Source organism: Coccinella septempunctata, chromosome 3, assembly GCF_907165205.1.
Source record: "Coccinella septempunctata chromosome 3, icCocSept1.1, whole genome shotgun sequence".
Classification (NCBI taxonomy): domain Eukaryota; kingdom Metazoa; phylum Arthropoda; class Insecta; order Coleoptera; family Coccinellidae; genus Coccinella; species Coccinella septempunctata.
In genome coordinates this window covers 33,517,153-33,543,142 of record NC_058191.1, presented here as the reverse complement: position 1 = coordinate 33,543,142, position 25,990 = coordinate 33,517,153, and the positions used below count along the sequence as shown (strand labels likewise).

Here is a 25,990-nt window from a genome sequence, read left to right as displayed (position 1 = left end):
ATGCATCTAATCGGATGAACTTGGTACTGAACCATTCATTGTCCAGCCATATGTTTATGTTTTGTTTTGTTTTTGCGATGCCGGAGGCACCTTCCACAGTCCCGTACTTGAAACTCAATTAAAATTTGTCGAACTTCTAGGGGTTGTATCTCAGCCATCTTGGATATTTTATATAGACAATTTTTGGTTAAACGACTCATTTTGATGGGTTCTACCTTCTGTCGAAAAGAAGCCTCACCTTTAAAAACACCCTGTAATAATCCTTCCAAGAGAGATAGAAAAGAGCTGAGAATTTATTCCAAGATAGAGACTCGAATTGTATAAACGAAATATAAGGAGAGAATCGAATTTGAATAAATTCTATGCCTTTTTACAACAAAAAAACATCCCTTCAGAGATCATATGAACATTAAATTCATTGAGTAGGTGATCAGAATAGTTCGATTTATCTTCGAGAAATTTGAATGGATAGTTTGAGCAGACTTCGAAAATAGTAAACCTATATTTTAAGTCAAATTCATATAATTTCTTCAATTTGAAAAAACCGGCTTTCGAGTGGTTGGAAATTGGATTCCAATCCACACCGATAATTGAAAGATGATAGGATTAGTAAGTAATCACCTTCACTGTGGGAAATACACACAAGCGTTAATTGCATCATTCGCTGAAATCGAGCTACTTAGACTGATTTATTTGGCAGGTTTTTCAGGCCCATTGAATCGATCGGAACTGAGGATAATTGAAGGTAATTGTTATAATTTCCAACATTTTTCAATCGATCGACTAGAACGTTCGTCAGTCTCAGGTGGCTGAATTTTGCAATTAAAGTTACACTCGAGAATCATCTCCGCAGGTGATACAGATTAAGAGGCGGATATTCCTTATATTTCTTCCTTTGAAACTTGAGAGACTTATGATCATCGAAATGATTCGATCAAGGAAGAGAGAGGTCAAGAACGAATAAAATTCGCAAGATGAGATTCAATTCTCTGCTGATTATGATCATAATTTCTGTGAGAATTCGTACACGTTCTCAATAGGTGCGGAAGACACAACTCTAAGAACGTGTAATATTTTCTGACCTGAATTACATATCTGCAAAGTTGAGTCTTTAAAAGTAAGCGATAGAAAGTTTCAGTAAAAACTTAATAATCACACTTCTTGATAAACTTTTTAGGGTTTTCACTCCCAATCTCTGAAACAAAATCAATTAAAAATGAAATAAACAATTTGCTAAAACTAAAAAGTTTATTGAGAAATGCAGAATCTCCCCAGAATAAATTTCAATCGATATCTAATAATCACACTGTTTAGCATCGAAATTCCCTCAACTGAGACGTTTTGAGGTAAAATGAATGAGAATTCGAAGTCAAGAAATGTCTATCAGGCAACATTTTATATCAAATTAGTGTTATTCATCAGAAAGTCAGGTGTTTTTAAGACTTGGTTGGTTAGAAAAAATTTTCACTCCCACCTTATATCAAATTGAGACTCATGAAGGATTTCGTGCAAGCAATGGAAGGAGCAGGTTTTTTGTACAGAAAGTTCCATAAAAAAAGTAAAACTAAGATTAAAGAAGGAATTTTCGTGGAACCACCAATCCGGGCCTGTTAAGAACCTGAAATTCGAAGAAAAACTTAGTGAAACTGAAGAAAGATCTTTGTCTGCGTTGAAAACGTATTTCAACAATTTTTGGCGAACAAAACAGCTACAAATGGACAATGTAGTTGAATAAGTCAATAAAGGGGACAAGTTACTTTAGGATAATATACCACTTTTGTATGAGGAATGGATATTACTACTGAAAGAATTTTTGATTTAATTATTCTGGAACATGTCTATACTCCATTCACTTTTATTTTAGCTCTCGGTTGGCCATGGAAATTTGACACATTTCACTCTGAGTACGAAAATAGGGGGTTATGACGCTTGTCAAAACATTTTTGGGTTTTAAATCAACGCTATATTGCCCGTTCTACGTAAAAGTTTCTGATTTCTGTTATTACGTATTTTATCACGATGTCGAATCTCTTCGGAAAATATGTGACGAACATAATTGAAGTTTATAAAAACTGATTGAGGGCATACCAAATCCAGTTATTTGCATGGAAAATACAAGAGGTCAGTATAATATCATAATATGCACTAGCTTGAGGGGAGTTAATATTCGTTATCTTCTTTGACTAAAGTTTGAATACGTTACATCAGTTGTAGATTTCAAAAATATTAACCCGAAGATGAAATGCATATGATACAGTGGTTGGAAATGGGTATCTCCCAAAGGAATAAACAGATAATTACAAGAATGTTAAAATCTTCAACAAAAATCATCTTGCATCAATATAATTAAAAGAAATTAAAGGAAGTTTCAAGTCAAGATGAACTCCACCTTTGAACAAAAATTTCACATGAATAAACAATTAACAGGACAACTGGCGCGTATTTGTGGCTGTTCATCTTAATACATTGATATAATAATAATAATTAGTTATTTATTGGTACCTTAAGTCATTAACAATGTATAGGACAAGTCAAAAGGAAAATAAATTTTCGGGAATTTATTCTACAATGACATTCATCGAAAAATACTGTAGTAAACTTTTCGCATTAATTCACTCAAACATAAAATTCTCAAGTGCCACCACTTTTTTGGGTCCCCCAATAGAAGGAAATTCTTTGTCATCCTCTTCATTCACCATCTTTCTGATTGTGGAAAAATTCCGACCTCCAAAATAGTTTATTCCTAGGCTCTACAAAAAAGCTTAAACTGCTTAAATCCTCACAGTTACTAATAATTTATCTATCATGTTCTGGACCTACAAATATTCTGTTGATATTAAAACGGAAATCTCACAAAGTTCTAAACGTTTGTTCAATTTTTTGTCATGAAATTGAGCAGAGTTGCTTCAAAATTCTGTAAACAATCATAGTCGAACTTGTGCCAAAAACACCGAAGCTGTGCAAAAACTTATTGAAGAAGATCGTCATACAGTGTAGCCCAACAAAAACTCAACACCTCGATTATCCGGCTTCGAAAGGAAAATATGGAAAATCCCTTGGACCCGTCAATTTCTGATTCGAGGGGAACCAACTTTTCCGTTTTTTTCATCCCCGTAACTGCAACCCCCTGGCGGGGGTGAGCACAACCCCTTGATTTTGAATAGGGATGAGGGTGTTGCGATACCTCATGTTGAAGATCTCATCCAGTACTATCTGATCCTGAAGTTTCGCTTCAGAATTTCCATCGATAATGGTCAAATCGACAGGTAAAATGTTTCGAAAAAGTGAATTGTGCGTCATTCACTGGAGAGTGAAATTATATCGAATTCATCAGACATTGCATGGCTTCGGTCTATGTTACCAGAGAAATGAGTCTGGAGTATGGGTATGGAAATGGAAAAAGTACCGCCAGACTGACGTTCCAGTCCAGATATACACATCACCGTCATGAGGTGAGCAGTAAAGTTGGTACGCTATCTTTACCAACTAATTATACACTCGTTGAAATAATTACGTGGAATTCAGACAGTACGCAATCAGAGTTATGGGGCATCGTAAAATCGGTACAACTTTATTGCTCACTGGAAATCTACTTATGCATCGGAGGAGACTGACTTCGGAGGAGCAGTAGCGTTTCAGAGATCATTCAGGATTTTTACACATATGTCCTTGTGCTTTAGCTCCTTTATTCCAATATAGGTGATATCCTTACATTCGAAATGTCCAAAAATAAGTTTTTGGCAGAAAATTACCAAGTCATCGAGCTTACACTGAAGCTGACTGCAGTCGTTCATCATATTAACCATTTCATGTCCTCCAACTTCCAACATGTATACTTAATAATAGGGAAGTAGGGCAGCCTAAGGAACACAACCTCTCAGCCGAGAAATGTTTTGATTCTTTGACTCGTTCGAATATTTCGACAGTAGATTCTTGGGGTCAAAAAAAACAATTTTTTCCTATACCATTTTTCCCTACTCGGCCCTCATAAAAAGATATAGCCATTTTATGTTTTCATAACGAGCTATACCACCCCTGGAAGAACAAAATTACCTTCCGAATAACTATCCAAGTCTGTGACACTAAATATCGGTGGATCTTTTGAACAGTGTTATATTCAGCCGAAATACCCAATTTTTCTTAGTTCACAGATACTTTTTAATTTTTGAACATCAAATTACTCGAAAACGGCGCATTAACGAGAAAATATGAAGAATACATACTTTTATTTTAAAAAAGGTTCAAATATGCATAAGATTGAACCGAGCCGAATTGGAAAAAATTGTATAGGAAAAAAAAGTGTTTCTTTTGAACAAATGAATCTACCGTTGAAATATTTATACGAGTCAAAGACTCACCCTGTATATATTATCCGAGATATCATCTCACTGATGCACCTCTTATAAAATATGTTTTAGTAATCCAATATCTTAGTATTCTGAAAATCAAACGTAGAGTCATTCGGGGTAACTGAGCGCAGAGAGTAAGTGTGCGCAGTGCGTATATCTCGACTATGCAATGTATGAAAGAGGGGTTCATTTGGGTGAAGCAAGGGCGCAGAATCGCCAAATTAGTTTTTCATAGGACTGCGCCGTGCGACGTTTCGGTAACTTTTTATTTGCAATCAATCAAATTTACTAGTTTTCTTTTTAATTTTTAGCATCTCTGCAAATTCTACAAAGTCCAAGTTCCGAGTCCGACAGTGTTAAACAATTTTTTAATCTATCATGCTCATATTAATCTAAGTATATAATAAAAAAAGTTTAGGTTCTCTTAGTTGCTCGACTCTATAAGAACGTCAATTCAAATTTTGGCTTACTAGGGAAAGTGTGCGCGGGTAAGTGTGCGCATAGATTCATTATATGGGCATTAGTTCAGTGAGGAATAAATTATGACATTGTTGATTTTCTTGGTTAAGACTCGATCAATATTGTCCTATTTGTTCAAAAAAATATGAAGAGCCACCAACAGGGGAATGTATCAAGTGTTGTGTTCACCAGGAATGGTGGCACGAACAATAATGCAGTGCTTGTAAAAAGGCGCTTCTGTATTGACAATAAACAGTATTTCTCTAATATTGTAACATTTTGGTGACATTATTTTGTAATTTGTTTTGGATTGTGTGGTTCACTAAGCACTGCGTTCACTTACCCCATGAGAGTGCGCACACTTACCCGCAATACGGGGCATGTGAACTCACTCCGACTTTCACTATTAAATTTTTTTTTGTGGAAAGAAAAACGTTTTTGTTTGTTTGCTTTTTGATGTTTTTTCATAGATTAGAAAATTCTGTATCTTATGAATATGTATTAGCTTCAACATTTGAAACAGGGTATGGCTTGAAAGGCAAAAGTGCGCACAGTTGCCCCGAATGACTCTATAAGTTTTTCAAACATTCTGTAAAAACTGTTGTATTTTAGCTGTGAAGAAGTATAAATATATAGATGAAACGTTGTTTGGTTGACAGCTTCTTAGGCTGTCCTATTTCCCATTAGGTCTAAACCCATCTTCACACGAACAGCATTCGAGAAGGCTTTAGAACACGGCTTTAATCTGACAAAATAGGCGAATACAATTAACATCATTCACGCATTTTTGATAAAAATGATTGCATGATAAGATATTCTGGAAATATTCGTTTCTTTTTAAACAAAGCAAAGCAAGCAAATTTTTCGGAAATAAAAACTTATACGGAAATCTTGAGAATAAATCCCTATAAAAAGATCCAACTGAAATCATGTTCACTTGTCATATTTGAATGATAAGCGCATGGTAGATCTTCTTTTCCAGTTTTGAAGGCGAAGTCAATCAATAGCTCAAGGACTTGGAGGATTCGATGTTCAAGAGCACATAACTCGGCTCAGCTTATAATTTCATGGTAATCATATATAACATTCCGTCTGAAATAGTTTTAGTTGCCCCATTTAATTACCTTTAATTGAAGTGGCCAGTTTATGGACCAGTAAAATGTCCGCGAGAGACGATAGGGTTTTATTTGTACTTTTATATCTTCGAGCAAGACCGGGGACTCGCATTGTTACGTTGAGGAGGTCATGGAGACGGGTCCTGCGTGTATAAATCATTGAAGGAATAAATACCACTTATGGTACCAACACAGGCATGATGGATTTTGCGATTGAAATGAGTTTCCATTGTATGCATATTTATTTTTGCATTCAAGATTCGCATCGTGGCGCTAGGAATAATTTACCCAGCTTCGAATGCGGCGTTTTCCGGTTTTTGTTTTTATTCTTGCTGCTCCCTGATAGAGGAAGAAGTAACTCTTCGGACACAACTCAGTTAAAGCTTTTGGAATTTGCGTGTTTGCAAGAGTTAATTCATATTTGTCAACAAAAACTGTTTGAATATGAAGTTTCAACAAACGTCCATTGAGCTATGAATAGTTGATGAGCTACAAGAACTTTTTTCTTGAAACTCGTTATGGATTTTTCTCTACCAATATCTGAAACACAATAAATAAAAACGAAAAATTGTTTGTAGAAAATGCTGATGCATTAGAATTTAAACACTATTATTCAGAAGCACTTTTTCGAAAGAATATGGCCTAACACATACTATTGAAACAATATGAATAAACCTAACTTTTCGGCAATAGTCTGGTATGTCAAGGCAAAGCCTCCATACTATACAAAAGCTAGCTAGTGTTGGCATCACTGCAGCAATGAGAACATGCCCAAATAAACACTTCTTGTAATGGATCGATTAGCCCAGAAGCCATTCTAAGAATATCCAAGGAAGGTACGGGTAACACGAGTGTTATAAATCAGAGCACCTACTATGTACATATACAGAGTGTTTTCAAATGTGGGGCTTTTTTTTGATAGAAGGTAGAACTCATCAAAATAAGTCGTTTAACTAAAAATTGTCTACATAAAATATCCAAGATGGCTGAGATACAACCCCTAGAAGTTCAACAAAATTTAATTGAGTTTCAAGTACGGGACTGTGGAAGGTGCCTCCGGCATCGCATAAACGAAACAAAACATAAACATATGGCTGAACAATGAATGGTTCAGTACCAAGTTCATCAGATTAGATGCATCAGTTCACTTTTGAGAGAATCATAATTGTTGTATCGTGCAATTTAGGGTGTCAAAAAAATTTTGAAAATCGAGGAAGTGTCTTGAAAGTGCTTATGTTAGTTATGTTGAAAAAGTGTTATGATGTTTCCCCATTTCATCCCATTTTTACGACCATTTTTGGAATGTTCGAATAAGAAGATTGTAATGCCCATTGTGAAAAAATTCGTGAATAATTTAGACCAATTTTATTGATGAGATTTTGAAGTATTTTTCTATTTTATACACTTGTGTTCTAAGTCTCTTCTGTCAGTTGGTATCGAAATGAGCCATAAAATCGTGCAAGTTACTAAAAAATAATGAGAATAATTCGGCAATCCTAAGTTTCCATTTTCATTACCACGTAAATATCGAACCAGCCAATATCCTAAACGAAACCACATGGTCGGATCAGGAGATAAGTTTTTTCATGGTTTTTTCCCACTGCTTTGCGATAATTCAGCTAATAAACGGTCTAGCGTCGTAGGAGCATCTATCTCAGCAATCATTTTCAATTTTTTTCAACTTTGTCATTTTGAAAGTTTGATAAAGGTGATTTTTGATGAAACGCTTCATATTGACCAGTTCTACCTTCTGTTGAAATAAAAGCCTCACCTTTAAAGTATATTTACGGCGTGTTGAGCAAAAGTTGCTACATGGCGTATGCGCCAGTCGTTATTTGCACTCTTGACGGATAATATATTGAGATATCTCCATACAAATAGTAGCATCTCATCACTTTATATTCCTGAATATGAGGGTTCAAAAAATTATTCTTGTCGTTGGCTCTTTTTTCTTCGATGCAAACATAAATAAAAACGCTGCGTATGAGTACATATTCCCGAGATAACGAGATAAATAAGTAGATAATATTTCGACAATGGAGAGAGATATGTTCTGCATCGGGAGAAAAATATTCTTCAAGTCTCGAGAAGAATATTTCGTGAATTTCGATATTATAATTTTCGAGTTTTCATAAACAATATATCACATAAACTTCTTGGAAAAATAATGTTTTCCGAGCATAAAGAAATATGATTTTTCGAATAATGGAAGACATTTCGTGAACATGGAAAAACATTTTTCTCTGGTGTTGAAAATCATTCAGCATACAGAAGAAGTATTTTTTCCCTGACTCAATCTTTTTCCGAACAAAAAATGAATAAAATTAATTTTTTTGAAACAATTGGTTCAATAAATGTTCTTGCGACATTGAAATTTTTTTCCCAACAATCGAAAAATACTTATTTTCTAGTGTAGTCCCAAAAAATATTTTTCAGAACCTGACAATATGTTTTCATTATATGGGACATTTATGTTTCGGTTGAAAATTTTGCATGATTGAGAAAAAATTATGGATCGTCGGGAGAGCCTGCTATAATCTACGTTCAACACACAACTGGGCTCGTGAAGTCGTGAAACAATTCGCACGCATGGACGGACAAACCAATTAGCACGCACGCGTACATAATTGGCTTCAATGTTTAGTTGCTCGAAGACAATACCATGGATTCTGACCTCCCAGGAGTTTGCGTCGTTATCTGCAATATATTCCTTTTGAAATGAGTGGAACAAAAATTGAAAATGACCTTTCAGATCTTCTTGCTTTTGCATCTTTTATGCCCGAGATTTCAATGAGGTTTTTTCATAAACAATTCAAGAAACTCATTGTGGAGAATTTCTGAAAATATAATATAAAAAATTTGAATGGTTTGAAAAACCGATTCTCGAGATCTGCAACTTGAACGGAAAAATCATGGCACTGTCACAATCACAGGCAAAATAAAAAATTTATCGACCTGTATCTATACTTCATTTACTTTTATTTTAGCAGTCGGTTGGCCATGGAAATTTGACACATTTCACTCTGTATAGTACGAAAATGTGGGGTTATGACGCTTGTCAAAACATTTTTGGGTTTTAAATCAACGCTATGTTGCCCGTTCTACGTAAAAGTTTCTGTTATTACGTATTTTATATGTCGAATCTCTTCGGAAAATATGTGACGAACATAATTGAAGTTTATACAAACTGATTGAAGTCATACCAAATCCAGTTATTTGCATGGAAAATACAAGAGATCAGTATAATATCATAATATGCACTAGCTTGAGGAGAGTTAATGTTCGTTATCTTCTTTGGCTTACATCATTTGTAGATTTCAAAAATATTCACTCGGAGATGAAATGGATATGATGCAGTGGTTGGGAATGGGTATCTCCCGAAGGAATTAACAGATAATTACAAGAATGTTAAATCATCTTGCATCAATATAAGTAAACGGAATTGAAAGAAGTTTCAAGTTAAGATGAACTTCACCTTTGAACAAAAATTTCACATGAATAAACAAGTAACAGGGCAACTTGCGCATATTTGTGCCTATTCATCTTAATACATTGATGTAATAATAATTATTATAGGTATTTATTAGTACCTTAAGACATTTACATTGTATAGGACAAGTCAAATGAAAAATAGATTTCCATTTTAGGGAACTTATTCTCCGATGACGTTTATCGAAAATCCTGTAGTAAACTTTTCGCATTAATTCACTCGAATATGAAATTCTCAAATGCCACCACTTTTTTGGGTCTCCCAATAAAAAGAAATTCTTTGTCATCCTCTTCATTCAGAATCTTTCTGACTGTGGAAATATCCAGCAGAAATATATGTCGTTTAGATTCAGATGAAACATTATATAAATTCTCTTACATCGAATATGTTCCTTACCGTCTGACGTATTGTGGATTTTAGAATATCAGGGTATAACTATTTGAATGAGCGGACCTGAATTCTAAATAGCACTTCCTGAAACCCTGTCTCTTTTTTCTATCACTTTCGACATTTTCGTAATAAAAATTGATATTAGTTGTGGCAACGGCGTTATGACATTAACGACATTTCATGAGTGCCAACCTAACTTCGTTCTAGTTACAAAAACTTGAGAAAATTATTTCATGGCCAACCGACTGCTAAAATAAATTTGAATGGAGTATAGGAACAATATGAAGGTGTAGATACAATTTATAGGCACTCCTATGTGGCTAAATTACATTTACTATACTACATTTTTCCTCTGTAAAAATGATCACGAAATTCCTCTCTCGGATTTTTCCAATATTTGTGCACACTCTACAATTGTGAAATGCTGTCATTCAGAGTATTCGAGTACATAAAATACGAAAATAGTAATTTTCCTAACAAGTGAAATTGGACTGATTTTTTTTCTAGATAGTGACAATAATTTTTCCTCTCGTGTCGATATTCGACATCCTATAATCTCATAACAGTGTGAATTTTGAATCTTCATGAATTTAATCAATTGAAATACATTATTGAATGTTAATTTACGATTTCATTTGATCGAATACATCAGTTTTTTGAAGCGTAAAAAGGATGGGTCTTTGACAATTCGTTTTAAGTCACTTCATTTAGCAAGAATAAACTATATAGTGCTGGACGATAAAAAGGTAAAATAAAACAAAAACTAAGCGGTTCTCATTGTCTGTTCGAAATGAAGGCAAACTAGATCATTCTAATTATTTATTCAATTTATCAACATAAAGTAATTTTTTTATTCCATCAAATACTATTCTTTTTTCACCTGTTATTAACGATCCTACACAAGGGATTCGACAGGATTTCAGGGTTGTTTTAAAATGAAAAGGTTGGGAAGCACTGCCGATTCTCAGAAATGTTTCTTCTTGTAAGCACCTAGACCTGCTTCAGTTTATCACGATGCAATATCTCCAGACACATTTACCCTCGTCTGCCCCTTCTTCGTCAGCATAAAATATCGAATTTCCCAGTTCGCAAAGTGCGATCGTAAACATAAACAAAGTCGTCACAGTTGACATCGTACATCATTGACGATCGCCGCGGATGAACGCGAATATTTAGTTGAAAACTGTCATATCGCATTCCTAGCATCAGGTATCTTTTATCCGATATCATCAGTTCGCGTTTTCGAGTATGTGTACTGAGGAAGGAACTACAGATTTGCCGGCATCAGCTGGTTCTTTCCTCCTCGGTCTCTGCGATATCGGACACGTGTTTTATTTTTCGTGTGTAGAAAATTGTGTACTTAACTCACAGTTGGCCCAGTGGAAAATTTTAGTGTAATTTTATGAATTGGAAATCGTGATTTTATCTGGTTAAAACAAACATCAATAATCCTAATCACTATTGCGCTGTCATGGTGAATTCGATTAACCTTTTTTCAAGCACATTCAGAGAGTAAGTGGATGAATATTAATAAATTACACGTAGTGACTAACAAAAATAGACAATAATCAAGTCATTCGTTTTTAAACCGAGATGAATTTCAAGAATTACCTACTATTATTTCATAATATTCAACTCAATGCTATTATACAGTGTAGAAAATGTGTTAAAGTACACACTGTATCCCACCATAGATTACCTAAACAAATTTTCAATTTGAGGGTTATATTTCCAAAATTCCATCAAAATTCAGAAAATTTTCTGAAATGTTATATTTTCAATGTTTAGTACTCTAATAACTAAGAATAATCGGTCATCCTTATCAGCAAATGATATTTTCATGTAAATAATAATTGCAAGAAAAGCTTTCCTTACCTGAAAATGATGTAATTCCATTTTACTCCAACATAAAATTTTGACTACAAAATCAGTGATGAAAATCAGGGGTGTATAGTAATTATTTTCAATTTTGTTTTTCCAAACAACAATCACCACGTATCCTCTAAAGGACCCTCGTATCCAGTCATAAATAAAATGAGTAAATTTCTAAAATACAAGATGATTCTGAATTGATGTGAAAGATTTCAAAGGGTGATTCTTTATCAAAAATTGACGGGGGTCTTTCATATACCTTTTTGTTCAACACCCTTTTCTCTCCAAGCCCTTCAAAATAAGGTAAAAAAATTGTTTTTATTCAATATATCCACTTTGGAAAAATTTAGAAGAATGAAATTTGGCAGATAACTATACTGCATTCACATTTATTTTAGCAGTCGATTGGCCATGAAATAATTTTCTCAAGTTTTTGTAACTAGAACGGAGTAAGGTTGGCACTCATGAAATGTCGTTAATGTCAAAAGCCGTTGCCACAACTTATATCAATTAATATAACGAAAATGCCAAAAGTTATTGAAAAAAGAGACAGGTTTTCAGAAAGTGCTATTTAGAATTCAGGTCCGCTCATTAAAATAGTTATACCCTGATATTCTAAAATCCACAATACGTTAGACGGTAGCGATAATATTCAATGTAAGAGAATTTATATAATGTTTCATCGGAATCTAAACGACTTATATTTCAGCTGAATATTTCCACAATCAGAAAGATTGTGAATGAAAAGGGTGACAACGAATTTCTTTCTATTGGGAGACCCAAAAAAGTGGTGGCATTTGAGAATTTTATGTTTTAGTGAATTAATGCGAAAAGTTTACTGCAGGATTTTCGATTAATGTCATCGTAGAATAAGTTCCCGAAAATTGATTTTTCATTTGACTTGTCCTATACATACATTGTAAATCTTTTAAGGTACCAATAAATACCTAATTACATATTATTATATCAATGTATTAAGGTGAACAGTTACAAATCAGTTGTCCTGTTAATCGTTTATTCATGTGAAATTTCTGTTCAAAGGTGAAGTTCATCTTAATTGAAACTTCCTTTAATTCCTTTCACTTATATTGATGCAAGATGATTTTGTTGAAGAATTTAACATTCTTGTAATTATCTGTTAATTCTTTCGGGAGATACCCATTCCCAACCACTCCATCATATGCATTTCATCTTCGGCTTAATATTTTTGAAATCTACAACAGATGTAACGTATTCCAACTTTAGCCAAAGAAGATAACGAACATCAACTCTCCTCAAGCTAGTGCATATTATGATATTATACTGATCTCTTGTATTTTCCATGCAAATAACTGGATTTGGAATGCCTTCAATCAGTTTGTATAAACTTCAATTATGTTCATCACATATTTTCGGAAGAGATTCGACATTGTGATAAAATACGTAATAACAGAAACTTTTACGTAGAACGGGCAACAAAGCGTTGATTTAAAACCCAAAAATGTTTTGACAATCTTCATAACCCCACATTTTCGCACTATACGAAATGGAAATGTGTCAAATTTCCATGGCCAACCGACTGCTAAAATAAAAGTGAATGGAGTATACGTTTAGACCATAGACATAGAGACATGGACTGAGCAATGCCAGCATGAAATTGGCTATTTATTAGAAAGAGAGAAAAGCTCGTCGGGACATACCTTTCTCTTTTTTGTTCACATAGAGGTGAGTGTAGACCAATCAAAATTCTAGAAAAAGACAACTGCATTCCCGACGTGTTTTTCTCTCTGTCACTTTTTTTGACCGTATTTCATGCATAGATATAAAGGGAAGGCACAGTCCATGTCTCTATGTCTATGGTTTAGACACACACTATCTACTTTCAAAATTCCATAGCCTACTTGACTACCAATTTTTGGAACTCACCATTATTCAATATTTTCTTCAATAAAAAATGCATTTGATGGAGCCTGAAAAGGTTTAAAAGCCGCTAAGATTCAACACCCGAGCATAGCAGCGTACCACTCGAATTGAAAATGGATCTTTTTCAGGGGAAAAGCGTAGAAGCCATTCTCTCAATGCTTCAATCGTTTGCATAGAAGGGGATCATTGACACACTTTCCGAGTGTATAGTTCAGCTTTTCAGCTTGAAAAAGTCGTTCGTGGTATTGCATTTTTCAGTAGTGTCGAAAGAATGTGCTGTAAAACGAGTGAATTGACTTGAAGTTTTAAATGCGAAATATTCCTAGCTAGAAATTATCCTCATGAATGAAACTACCTTTAGCTTAAGCGAAAAAATGTGTTCAAGAAACCTGGAAGCTGAATCAATAAAAACAGAGTGTTTTGTCCTTGACAGAAATATAAATAAAAGAAAGTTTCCAGTTCTTGTTTAATTATTCGATCTAAAATAACTTTTTTCGCTTGAAAAAACTCTGCCATAGCTTCCTTACATGAACATGATTACCCACTGAAAATTATATGTCACACTCATGTGTTTTTCTTGAAAAAGTTTAAAGAAATCTTTTTTCACCAGATTATTTTTCTTTGAATTGATTAGGTTTCTTCTGCATCAATATATTGATATTGATGAAGAAAATGGGGAAAATTTGTTCAAAATTGATTGGAATTCTTTATGGCATACAAACACATACATATATTATTAGATGATAATCAAAACTTATAACGGTCAAACTCATAACAACTCAATTTATTGCTCTTCAAGAGTATATTATGTTATGCAATCGAGTATTCATTATTGGCATGTTGTATTAATTAACCTCCTACTGCGTGAGAATATTATGTACTGACACTCCAACAATCGATACAGAAGGCACATTTTTATTAATTAAGGGATGATATGAAAAGCACGTTGTTTACCACAGAACAGAATGTGACAAATTTTAAATCTAACTTCTTGAGCGTGTTTCCTTTTTAAACGTCCCAATTTCTCTTGATAGTGAACGAAATACTTTGAGCAATTTAAAGTCCTCATAATTTCTAAATGACAATAAGCACGCATTTCAAAAACGTAAACATGGAGGTGTGGAAAGAAATTCGAAATGATACCTGTTCTGTAATTAACCAAATTAATATTGCAATTCTCATGTGGATCGCATGATTCAATACGAAAAAAAAACAGCCCTTTCTACAGATAGGGCATTGTGGCATCTAATTATTACGAGTTATATAGGGGGAACTATATGAAGCGGAAATTATTGCGCATAATTATATCACTTTCTTTCAATTGTGTAGATAATTAAAAAAGAAATACAAAAAAAAACAATTTTAAACAAAAATTTTACTATTTTTTTTTGCGCATTCTAATTTGTAACATTCAGGTACCATTTTGAATGAGTTTGCAAAAAAATATCACTGCCACAAATTTTACATCCTTGCGTTCCATTCTTCCCCTATTTCTGTTATTTTTGTGTTACTGGATTTTTTACCCAAAAATGAATAGGAATAGAACTCACTTCTGTCTCATAGTTGGATAAGTTTTTTCTCTCTATTACCTAACCGCTTATATAATTTCAAACATTCCATTGTGTATCATTTTTATGAATAAGATTTTTTTAACTCGCACAGATATGTAAGCGCAGTGCGCTATCAATTTTATCATCAGTTATCTGATTAGGTCATCAAAACAATAATAACGAGCAATGATCCACTTTCTGTATCAGGAAGATAAGATAAACGTTAGCAGTGAAAAAAAATCTGCTAGGACTCGAACCCTGTTCAAAACAGGACAATTTTCCATAAAAAAATAAAAGAATGCAAAATACATAGTACTCTTCACAAATTTTCAATGACAGATAAAAGCATCAGTACAACTTCAAGTCGGGCAATTTAAGAAAACGTCATAAGTGGTTCGAAACCTCATTCAATTCCATTGAATGACTTTTGACAGTTTTCCTCTCAATTTTTATTCTCAGATGATTTTTGAGTGTTTCAGTAAAGTTTCTTTTCGTTTTTTCAGTTCCTCAAAATGTTTTTGTTTGACACTTCCAGATTTCAATATGATTGATTAAAAAATGAAGGAATTATGCGAACTTATGAACAATATGGATGAAAAACTTCGAAATCAAAACCAGACGAGAAATAGAAAAATTTTTAAAATTACACAATACGATTATTTACGTTCCTAGAAATTATAAATTATGGTACTTTTATAAAATAGAACAATAATGTTTAGATTCGAAGTATAAAATGAAATAAAACGACACGATTGCACAAGATCTCTTCAGAATATGATTTGGAACGTACTGGCATAAATGACTATGAGGTATACCGCATATAGGTACAGGTATAATAAAATTTATTTATGTTCTAGACTAGATTTCAGAGGCATTCCGCCAAGTGAATCATGTATAGTAGGGAGGTACTTGTAAGAAACTTTATCGTTAAGTTTTCAAAAGTAACTTCTTTTCATGATATAAAAATATGTAATAGGAGCCATAGATATCCGACAAATCTACAGATTCGTTTTTATTATGCATAACTGTACAGGGAAACCGTAAATCGTCTCCTAATGCCTTTTATTGGATGAGAACTTGCGGTTAGTTTTTACTCATTTCCGATAGCTTTCGTTCTGAGCTCAGATTTTTAGATAATTGCGAATTTGTTCTGCCGATATGAATCAGTAAATCACTCACCTCCTGTGCTAAAAACCTAGTTTATGGGAAATAAGTGAAGATGGTACAAGCGGAATTCATCTTCAGGCTGCTATTGATTCATCTAATGGGAGAAAAATTATTGTTATGGAATTATCATGTTCCATAACCGGAATCTAATCATCTCCTCTACTATATCTTCCGAAGATCGAGTAAGGTTTGTTGAGGGGCAGCATACCTTACTCTTGTAATTCTTCACCTAAGAACTTGATTTTTTAATTGAATTTCAACTACACCTATTCGTCAAGTACATGTAGGTTGATCTCTACTTACTCTCGTAGGAGAGAAAATTAGGTTATTCATGTACTAATATACAGGGTGAGTCTTTGATTCGTACAAATATTGCAACAGTAGATTCTTGAGGTCAAAAGGAACAATTTGCTCCTTTACCAATTTTTCCGAATCGGCTCAGTTTGAAAGATACAGACTGTTGAAAAACCATAAGAAAATGTTATTTTCAGTTCCATCTCACATATGGTTGTATCGAATAAAATGAATTTCGGAATATAGTCTTTCATTTATTTGTTGCCTGAATACAACTCTGTTTAAAAGATCCACAGATGTGTAGTGTCACTGATTTAGGTAGTTATTCTGAAGGTAATTTTGTTTTTCCACGTGTAGCACAGCTACCCCTGGCTATATATTTTCATCAGGTCCGACAATGAAAAATTATTTGTACGAGTCAAAGACTCGCCCTGTATAAAATAATTTCTGAATAATTGTAATTCCTCTACACCGTAGATTCGGGTGACTGATTCGGTTGAACTCAACTTGTCATATTTTCAAAACGGTGACAAATTTTTATGTGAAAAAGAGGTTCGAATATACTTAATGACTCACAATATTGATTAGGATATATAACATGCTTCAGAATTCGGATATAAATTTTGAAAAAAAATTAAATATACTTGTCCCAAGTCACCCACCGATTTGGGAGGCTTGGGACACAAGTTAAAATCTATTGATTTCTCAACTCTCAAATGAAATAGGTGACTCGGGACGGTGTATAGTTTTGAAAAATTAGAATTTGTGATTATATAGTTGAAATTCGATAAGGGAATTAAATGATAAATCCCTATTACAGCGAAAGTAAATATATTGCAACTCAAATGTAAAAAAAACTGAACAAAACAAGGGAACTTTGATTTCTTTCATTCTTTGGTGATTTCTTTGTGGAAATAACGTAAATAATAATATCCTGCAAGAAATCGGCATATTTCTTGCTGCCAATGCACCGCTTGCATCTATTCGGCATTGTCCCAAGTCACCCTATAAAACAACAAAATAAATGAATGAGATCCGTGTTGCCGTTTGATTTGTAAACAACCTTGTTTCATGACATATCTAATATCCCAATATCCCACGTATCCAGAAAAACAATTACACATGCACAAAGTGAAACACATGTATAGGACACTAGAAAGTATAAGGGCCATAAAAAATGCGCATTTACTCTCCTGAATTCGTTAATTTTTCCTGTCAATTCAAACGCTCTGATCACGGCAAACTCAACAGGAATTAATTGTTAAACTAACCGAAAAGGCGCTACACAATCTTATAAGTTTATCTTTTCACTCATAAATGGTAAGAAACAAAGAAATCTGCATTGGGCGTAATTGTCCCAAGTTACAGGACTGTCCCAAGTTACCCGAATCTACCGGTAGTGCAACAAATTGACGGATGGAAGCTCTTGTTTTAAGCACGTGTTCAAGGACCAAAGTAATACGGTATAATTCTTTTTACCAATTTTACATCAAATGTCGACTCCTAAATTTCTATCAACCTACAAAAAAATGTCTTCCCAATTTCGTAATCTAGAGATTCGTTTCATTCTCCGAATCTCGATTGTGTCAGCACAGATAAGTGCGGCCGTAATTTGCACAGATAATTCGGATGAAATTGACTCATACAACAAACCGAATTATTTCAATCTGGTCCCAAAGATGAAGCTGAAGTCGATATTTCGTCTTGTTGCAGATGTGAAGAAATAAGTCCGGAGATGGAGGTGGAGGGCGATAGGGGGTGCTCGGAGGAGGGCTACCTCCTGGTCAGGATACACGTGCCGGAGCTGAATATTCAAAAGTGCCTCCAGTTTCCTAGGGACCAACTCGTCTGGGATGTCAAACAGCAATGCTTGGCGTCCCTTCCTAAGGTCAGTAATCTTACGTGTTGTTTCAGCTGCAGTTCTGATTTGTTCGTTTTTGCACTCATAGTTGACCACATATTTGAGGTTAATGTTTTTTCTGCTCATATGACAAAAAAAAAACAATTTTTAGGACTAAAAAAAATCTACCTGCCTTCAATGGTCTTCAATGATTTTTTTATTTTAGATTAATTTCTCTGTTATGGTGCTACTGCAAAAATTATCATTCATATTATATACGGGGTGCGATAATGAGGCAAAGTTTATTTTTTCGAAATTTGTAACACCCTGTAGAGTGTAACAGCTATAACAGCTGTTGTCAGCTGGTATCACATTGAACCCTGATCTTTTCTAAGCATTTTGGTTTTTTAATTACGATATTTTATATTCAGAAAAACATCGGCATTCTTCAGGATATGATTATAGTTTTTGTTACGAAAAAATTTCAAATACGTTACAAAAATGTTTTGGAATTATAAGTATTTTTTCACCAGTGAAGGTGTCGGATGAAGAATAAAGAATAAGTTGGAAAGTCAGATATGATACTAGAATTCTTAAAATATGATGATAGTAGATGGAATGGTCAAAAAATTCGTCTAATTCAAATATCTGATAAGGTCAGGTTAATTTCATCGAAATTTCAGCAGAAGTTGTGAAATATACTGAGTTCAAATGAATGGGTAAATGAATAGGAAGAAATTTAAGGGTTGATTCTTTGTCGTCAAAAATAGTGTGGGTTTTACATATAAAATTTTTTGGCAACCTTTGCTTAGAAACTACCCCCTTAAGATGACATCTAAAAGGCAATATTTTTTTCCTTAGAAACATAAGAACTGACAGAAATGCAATATTCTATGAGAGCGACAAGACTATAAAAATAGTTTGTAGTGTTCTCCTTTAATGTCACCTTGATATCCGCCTACTAAATAAATTTAATTCTACCCTCTACAACCCACGCTACTTACCTGTTGATAAATTATTCTTTTTCTCAAAAACCGTTATTTTCAACAACAAATTACATTCGTTAAAAATTAATCAAGCTTTTAGATTAAAAATTTATTTTTCAATGGATAAGATGAAAAGTTTCATGTGAGACGAATTTTAGGGGTGGCTTTTTCTTTTTCCACCCTTTGCAATTGTAAGGAAACACCACCATATCTCGCTCCCAAATAATGTCTGTCCAATTTCATTTTTGTCGGTTTTCTGATTTCTCAGAAAAAACTGGAAATTGCTTTACAGGTGAGATCTTTAAGGAGTTTACAGAGGCTGCTCAAAAAAAATTATACTAAAGAACCGCCCTAGTTTTTTGACGAGGAATTACTCCTCGAATTTTTTAGCCACTATTCATGTACACCCTGTATGTTGTTAGCACATCCTTTGTGATTATTTTTTGGTTGCAATTCCGGAAAATATTACAAACCTTCCACCTATAATTTTGAAATATTCCGAACGAAAACTTGGCAGAACAATTCTTTCTCAAACTGTGAAAACTGAAGTTTTCAATCTCCAACAAGAAACATTTCACTTTGCACAGCATTTTAATCATTCACTTCTAGCGTAGATTGAATCACTGGCAATATTCCAATGAGAACTGTTCAAAGCTTTTTTAATTATTTTGCAGTTGTTCAATACAATCACGAGAAAGATGAGTTTTTATTGAAACGGTTTATCTCAATTATGCCTTATTGTCCTCTTTTTCAGTTGTAGCATTGAGTATTAAACTCGATAGTATTAATATTCAATGGTTGTAGGTAGCAGTACACGATAGGTGTGTGTTAATATATTTGATATCAAACTTGTTGATCGTAAAATATCCTTGTAGATGTTTTAGATTAATTCAAAATTTTCTTATCTTCCTTCTGTTCATGTATCTGAACAGCTTCGTTCTTGGAATGAAAAAAAAGGATAAATAAAGGAAATAAAAATAAAATTCTGAAAAAGCATCCAATATAGCAAAATATGTTAAATTTCAGAACCAGAATTTAAGTCAGAGATGTATTTGAAGTTCTATTGATTTCCAGCGGAAGAAATAAGTATCATTTCCTGATACGGAAGATTCCTGAGTTGAGGGAATATCCATGCCAACAAAAGTTATGTTTTTCACAGGAAGTTTCACATAAATAACAATAAACGTATGAATTTCACAAGATAATCGCTGAAAGTGAAAAACAATCGAATTGAATGATCACGCATTCTTAACATCTCATTTTAGTTATCCGATTGTCAATTGTCTTATGTGAACAAAGTTGCGAAATACTCATCCATTTTTACGGTGTGTCGACTTTCTTAGAATCCTCACGTTGTTCAAGCAGATGAAGATCAGAATCAAGGGGACAATAAGGCATCGTGGTTGTATTTTTTCGCTTGTGTGTTTTATGTATTTCTAACGAATATGTCTGTTTGTGATGGTTTTCTGGTGGATGTTGGCGGAATTCAGGTGGCTACTTGGTATAGGGTAGGTAATTTAGTGCACGCGTTAGTTATAGATGTGCCTTTTTGCATCCACATTTTGTTCGCGATGCATGACTTGCTTTCCTGATGTTAAAAATTTTGAGCTTTGGATTTTCTTGGCTGTGTTTGGGTGATATTTCAACTTGAATATTTGGTGAGAGGTAAGTCTTGACTATATTCTGACTTCGCTTCAGAGTTGGCATGCGTTGAAAAAGTTTGGGTAATTATCTTATTTCACCCCTCAAGAATTAGCATTGATTTATCCGTTTATGAAGGCTTTCAAAACTTCGTTCTGATGTTATCAATGTCATTATTTCGATTAAATAGTTTTCGAAGGTTTAGAATTTGAATAATGTTTTTCTGATACATTAAATACGTATACTCCATTCACTTTTATTTTAGCAGTCGATTGGCCATGGAAATTTGACACATTTCACTCTGTATAGTACGGAAATGTGGGGTTATGAACATTTTTTGTTTTTCAATCAACGCTATGTTGCCCGTTCTACGTAAAAGTTTCTGTTATTACGTATTTTATCACCATGTCAAATCTCTTCGGAAAATATGTGACGAACATAATTGAAGTTTATACAAACTGATTGAAGGCATACCGAATCCAGTTATTTGCATGGAAAATACAAGAGATCAGTATAATATCATAATATGCACTAGCTTGAGGAGAGTTGATGTTCGTTATCTTCTTTGGCTAAAGTTTGAATACGTTACATCAGTTGTAGATTCCAAAAATATTAACCTGAAGATGAAATGCATATGATGCAGTGGTTGGGAATAGGTATCTCCCGAAGGAATTAACAGATATTTACAAGAATGTTAAATTCTTCAACAAAATCATCTTGCATCAATATAAGTGAAAAAACTTGAAGGAATTTTCAAGTCTTGATGAACTTAACCTTTAAACAAAAATTTCACATGAATAAACAATTAACAGGACAATTGGCGCGTATTTGTGGCTGTTCATCTTAATACATTGTTATGATAATAATAATTAGGTATTTATTGGTACCTTAAGAAATTTACAATGTATAGGACAAGTCAAATGATAAATAGAAAAATCAATTTTCGGGAACTCATTCTACGATGACATTCATCGAAAATCCTGTAGTAAACTTTTCGCATTAATTCACTAAAACATAAAATTCTCAAATGCCACCACTTTTTTGGGTCGCCCAATAGAAGGAAATTCTTTGTCATCCTCTTCATTCACAATCTTTCTGATTGTGGAAATATATTCAGCTGAAATATAAGTCGTTTAGATTCAGATGAAACATTATATAAATTCTCTAACATTGAATATGTTCGCTACCGTCTGACGTATTGTGGATTTTAGAATATCAGGGTATAACTATATGAATGAGCGGATCTGAATTCTAAATAGTACTTTCTGAAACCCTGTCTCTTTTTTCAATCACTTTCGGCATTTTCGTAATAAAAATTGATATTAGTTGTGGCAACGGCGTTATGACATTAACGACATTTCATGAGTGCCAACCTTACTCCCGAGCTTACTCCGTTCTACTTACAAAAACTTGAGAAAATTATTCCATGGCCAACCGACTGCTGAAATAAATGTGAATGCAGTGTATGAGGAGCTCAGAACAGTGAACCAAGTCCAATCAGCCTAGTTTTGAGATGAATGGCTTAGAAGTTGTTTATCTCCAATTAATTCAAAAGTGACTTCTTTATTTATTATTATTCTTATGTAAGCATATGCTTACATTCTAATCACTTAAAATCTAAAAAAATGATTTTTGAATTAATTGGTGATAAACAATTTCTAAGCCATTCATCTCAAAACTAGGCTGAATGGACTTGTTTCACTTCAGCTCTGAACCCCTCATATATTGGTTGCATAAATTTTTTAGATCTTGCCAAAGTTTCATAATCATTAGACAAATAACAATTACCTAATTTCTTGTAGAAGGCTCTAAAAATACAGAATCGATCTGATTCATAAACATTGCATTCCATAGGGGGTTTCTTGCTGCAAAATCTAACCTTTTCCAGTTTAAAGCTCCAAGAAATTATTTGCTATTGAACGAATATAAATATTCACCATAATTTTTCCTTCTTCTTTCATTATGCAAAAATTTTTCGATTTATGAGTATTGGGATGGTCCGTAATGAGTTCAATGATTTAATTCAATATTTCCTATGGTGAATCTAAGATTTGTCACTTTTCAATCTTTGGTTTTTGATCTGTCTACGAGAAAAAAAAGTTAATGTTTATAAATTTGCTAAAAAAGATTTTTCTGCTACCCATTATCCTTGCTACCATGAAAGTGAATTCCAAAAATTTCCAAAATTGTGACTTCCAGCTTAAAACTGTGCTAAAAGTCTACTATTCTCAACTCAGGCGATTGATATGCGTTATGTATTGCAAAATCAAAGTTTGCATTCTACGCCCCTTTATCTTCAATTTCTGAAGTAGGTACATGTTAAGTTACATCTCGTTAAAAAACAACGATTCTAGTTCCAGTAATATTGATCCAAGACCTCAAACATTTTTCATATGAAATATGTGTTCATCATGAACCCCTGACAGGTTTCCAAGACACTCCCTACCTTCCAATCACCCCTTTTCCTAATTGCATATGTTTGCGTGATCTTCCACCCTTACCAATTCCCTGTGATAAACGGATCTATGGTGATTTGCAATCCCGATTCCGCGAGGACAAATATTATATTAGACGCCCATAATCACATTCTGGGATGGGGTTTGGCCTAGGTAAATTTTGGTTTATTGCTTGACCCTAAAAAAGAAACACCTTACAGAATTTCGAATATAAAATTATGCCCCCACTCCAACATCACTCCTGTGATTTAATATTTGGACGTTAATTTGACAATTCATCAAATGACGCCTTTCGTAGATCAGGATAATCTGAAGTCAGCTTCCAATGAATTGATTGGTGTTCTGTGCTAAATCTTTTGCCATGGCCATATGAAATGTTCACTCACACTTATATGAAATAATAGGGAACATATGTGCTATATTAATGTTATAGGGAGGATTAAATGGCATTTTCTGGGGTGGAAATAAAAGCCGATAATCAATATCCACTCTCTTGAGTTATGTCATAGTCATACAAGTCTCCTAATCTTTTTTTCTCTTAGGTTTTTCATTATATCTAGTGAAACAAGTATATTGAATATAATCATATCTCCTATAATATCGATGAAACCTGAGTGATATCTCAAGAAGAGACATCCAAACTCAGACTTTATAATTTGGAAATTCAAATTTTCCAGTTTCAACTCATTGAATATTCTCTGAGAAAAGTAAGTCAAATTTCAAATATTGAGAAAATCAACAAGGCATAAAGCATAAAGATTCAATGAGATCGACTTTTCCACAAATACCCTTAAAAATATAATTCCAGATGTTTCTTCTAGAGACAATAGAGCGAAAGTTAATGTAGGGTGTGCTTTTACAAAAAAATATATGGACCACCTCGTGGACCACTTATATTTCCATCACTTCATTGGACATATAGCAATCGTTGGGCAATTGAATATTCGACCCATTTGAAGACACAACATCTGTCACTTAATGAAATATATCAAATATAGCTCGTTAACGATTTTCCTCGGATCATCAATGCTGGAATGAATTATGAAGTTGGCACGATTAATAGAATTAATGAATAACCATCAACAAAACTTTCGATGATGGATGAGGTTTTTCATCTCGGTAAAAATTTGCCAGATCTAACCGAACTGTTCCGAAGATGATTTATGGTACACTCAAATGGAGTGGAACGGTTACAAACCCGATAACAAATACACGAGTAATATAAATAAATTGGTTCTGGTACGTCAACTTCTGAAAAGCGTTTCATTTTATTTAATTTGTTAATTCCAGGTCGAACGTCAAAGATGGCTTTGGAGAACATTGTGAAAATATTCCTGGGGATTTTCAATTAAACCGAGCATACTCTTACTAAGTTCATTTATCGTGTAGCCTCACTAAAATTTCAATGAAAAAAATATTCGTGTTGTTTCCTCTGATTTTTCTAGTTCATTTCTTTTTCTCTAACAGTCCTTCCTTTATTTTTTTTTTTGGGTTTCAGCTCACACTGTTTTTAGGGACATACAATATTTTTATGCTGTTTTTATCCAGATTGTTATTATGGCTAGTGTATTTTTAAAAAATATTGAAAAATGTGAAAATGTCAGACAATTGAAATTCCATTCGAATCTTCATATACATTCAATCACATTTTTAGATTTTTCTCTCTCTTATGTTTCAAGAAAAATGGCAAAAAGCAAGAAAGTTTCTCAATTGAGTGGGCTTTCTAACGGTTTAACAATCTTCAAAAAACAAAAACAGGGGTTTTCCTAATTTTCTCTCGAGAATGTGTGAACAAATGTTGCATTAATTTCAGGGCACTCTATACCTATACGTTCTAATATTTCCCAATTTCGCGAATTTCAAGGTGAATTGAATAGAAATATACGATGTCATTTTGCCTCTAATCGATTACTGGTCCATTTCAATCCAACGAACAGTAGCTATAAAGTTCAAGGTTCTCGTTATAGTTTTTCAGTATGGGCCAATCCGATACTTTAATTTCAGGTCCTTTCGTTCGACGTTGACATTTCCGCAACTTTTCTCTAATTCTTGAATTCACGAATGAAGAAACTGAATACTTTCGGTTTCGTATACATATAAAACTCGTAGATTCCAGACGAATTTTAAATCTTTTACGTTATTGGAAAATAGGAAATTCACTGCAAATGTTTTTCCAAACTCTGACAGTCTTTTTTACAATAACGTTTGAATTTCAAACTAAAAGTACCGTAATGTTAATGACGGGAAATATTCTCCTGTTTAAAATTTACATTTCTCCATAGGAGGTAATGATAGAAATCACTTGATTCAGCACCATCAATAACACACAGTCATGTGATTTTAATCTGAGATTTCATTCCTCGAATACCGATTGAAATAAGCAACTGGTTGGGCTTGTGGAGTTTTAATTAGGAAATTTTTTCTCACTTATCTGAAATTCGTCGATTTTCAATGTTGTTGTTCGGTTGGCAGCAATGAA

General features: G+C 33.6%; 1 protein-coding gene across 7 annotated transcripts in view; it reads left to right on the top strand.

Moving 5' to 3' along the window:
• Window positions 1-25,990, top strand: part of LOC123309143 (protein shank) — a 131,979-nt gene that overhangs the window by 76,553 nt on the left and 29,436 nt on the right. For 2 of the 7 annotated variants that reach the window (XM_044892090.1, XM_044892094.1), the window contains exons 1-2: window positions 10,870-11,315; window positions 18,302-18,476. In XM_044892090.1, the coding sequence (XP_044748025.1) occupies window positions 11,275-11,315; window positions 18,302-18,476 (216 nt within the window). In that variant the 5' untranslated portion in view covers window positions 10,870-11,274. Of the gene's footprint in view, window positions 1-10,869; window positions 11,316-18,301; window positions 18,477-20,781; window positions 20,923-25,990 lie in introns of those variants that run through there. The other 5 variants (XM_044892096.1, XM_044892089.1, XM_044892091.1 and 2 more) reach the window with 4 other exon arrangements.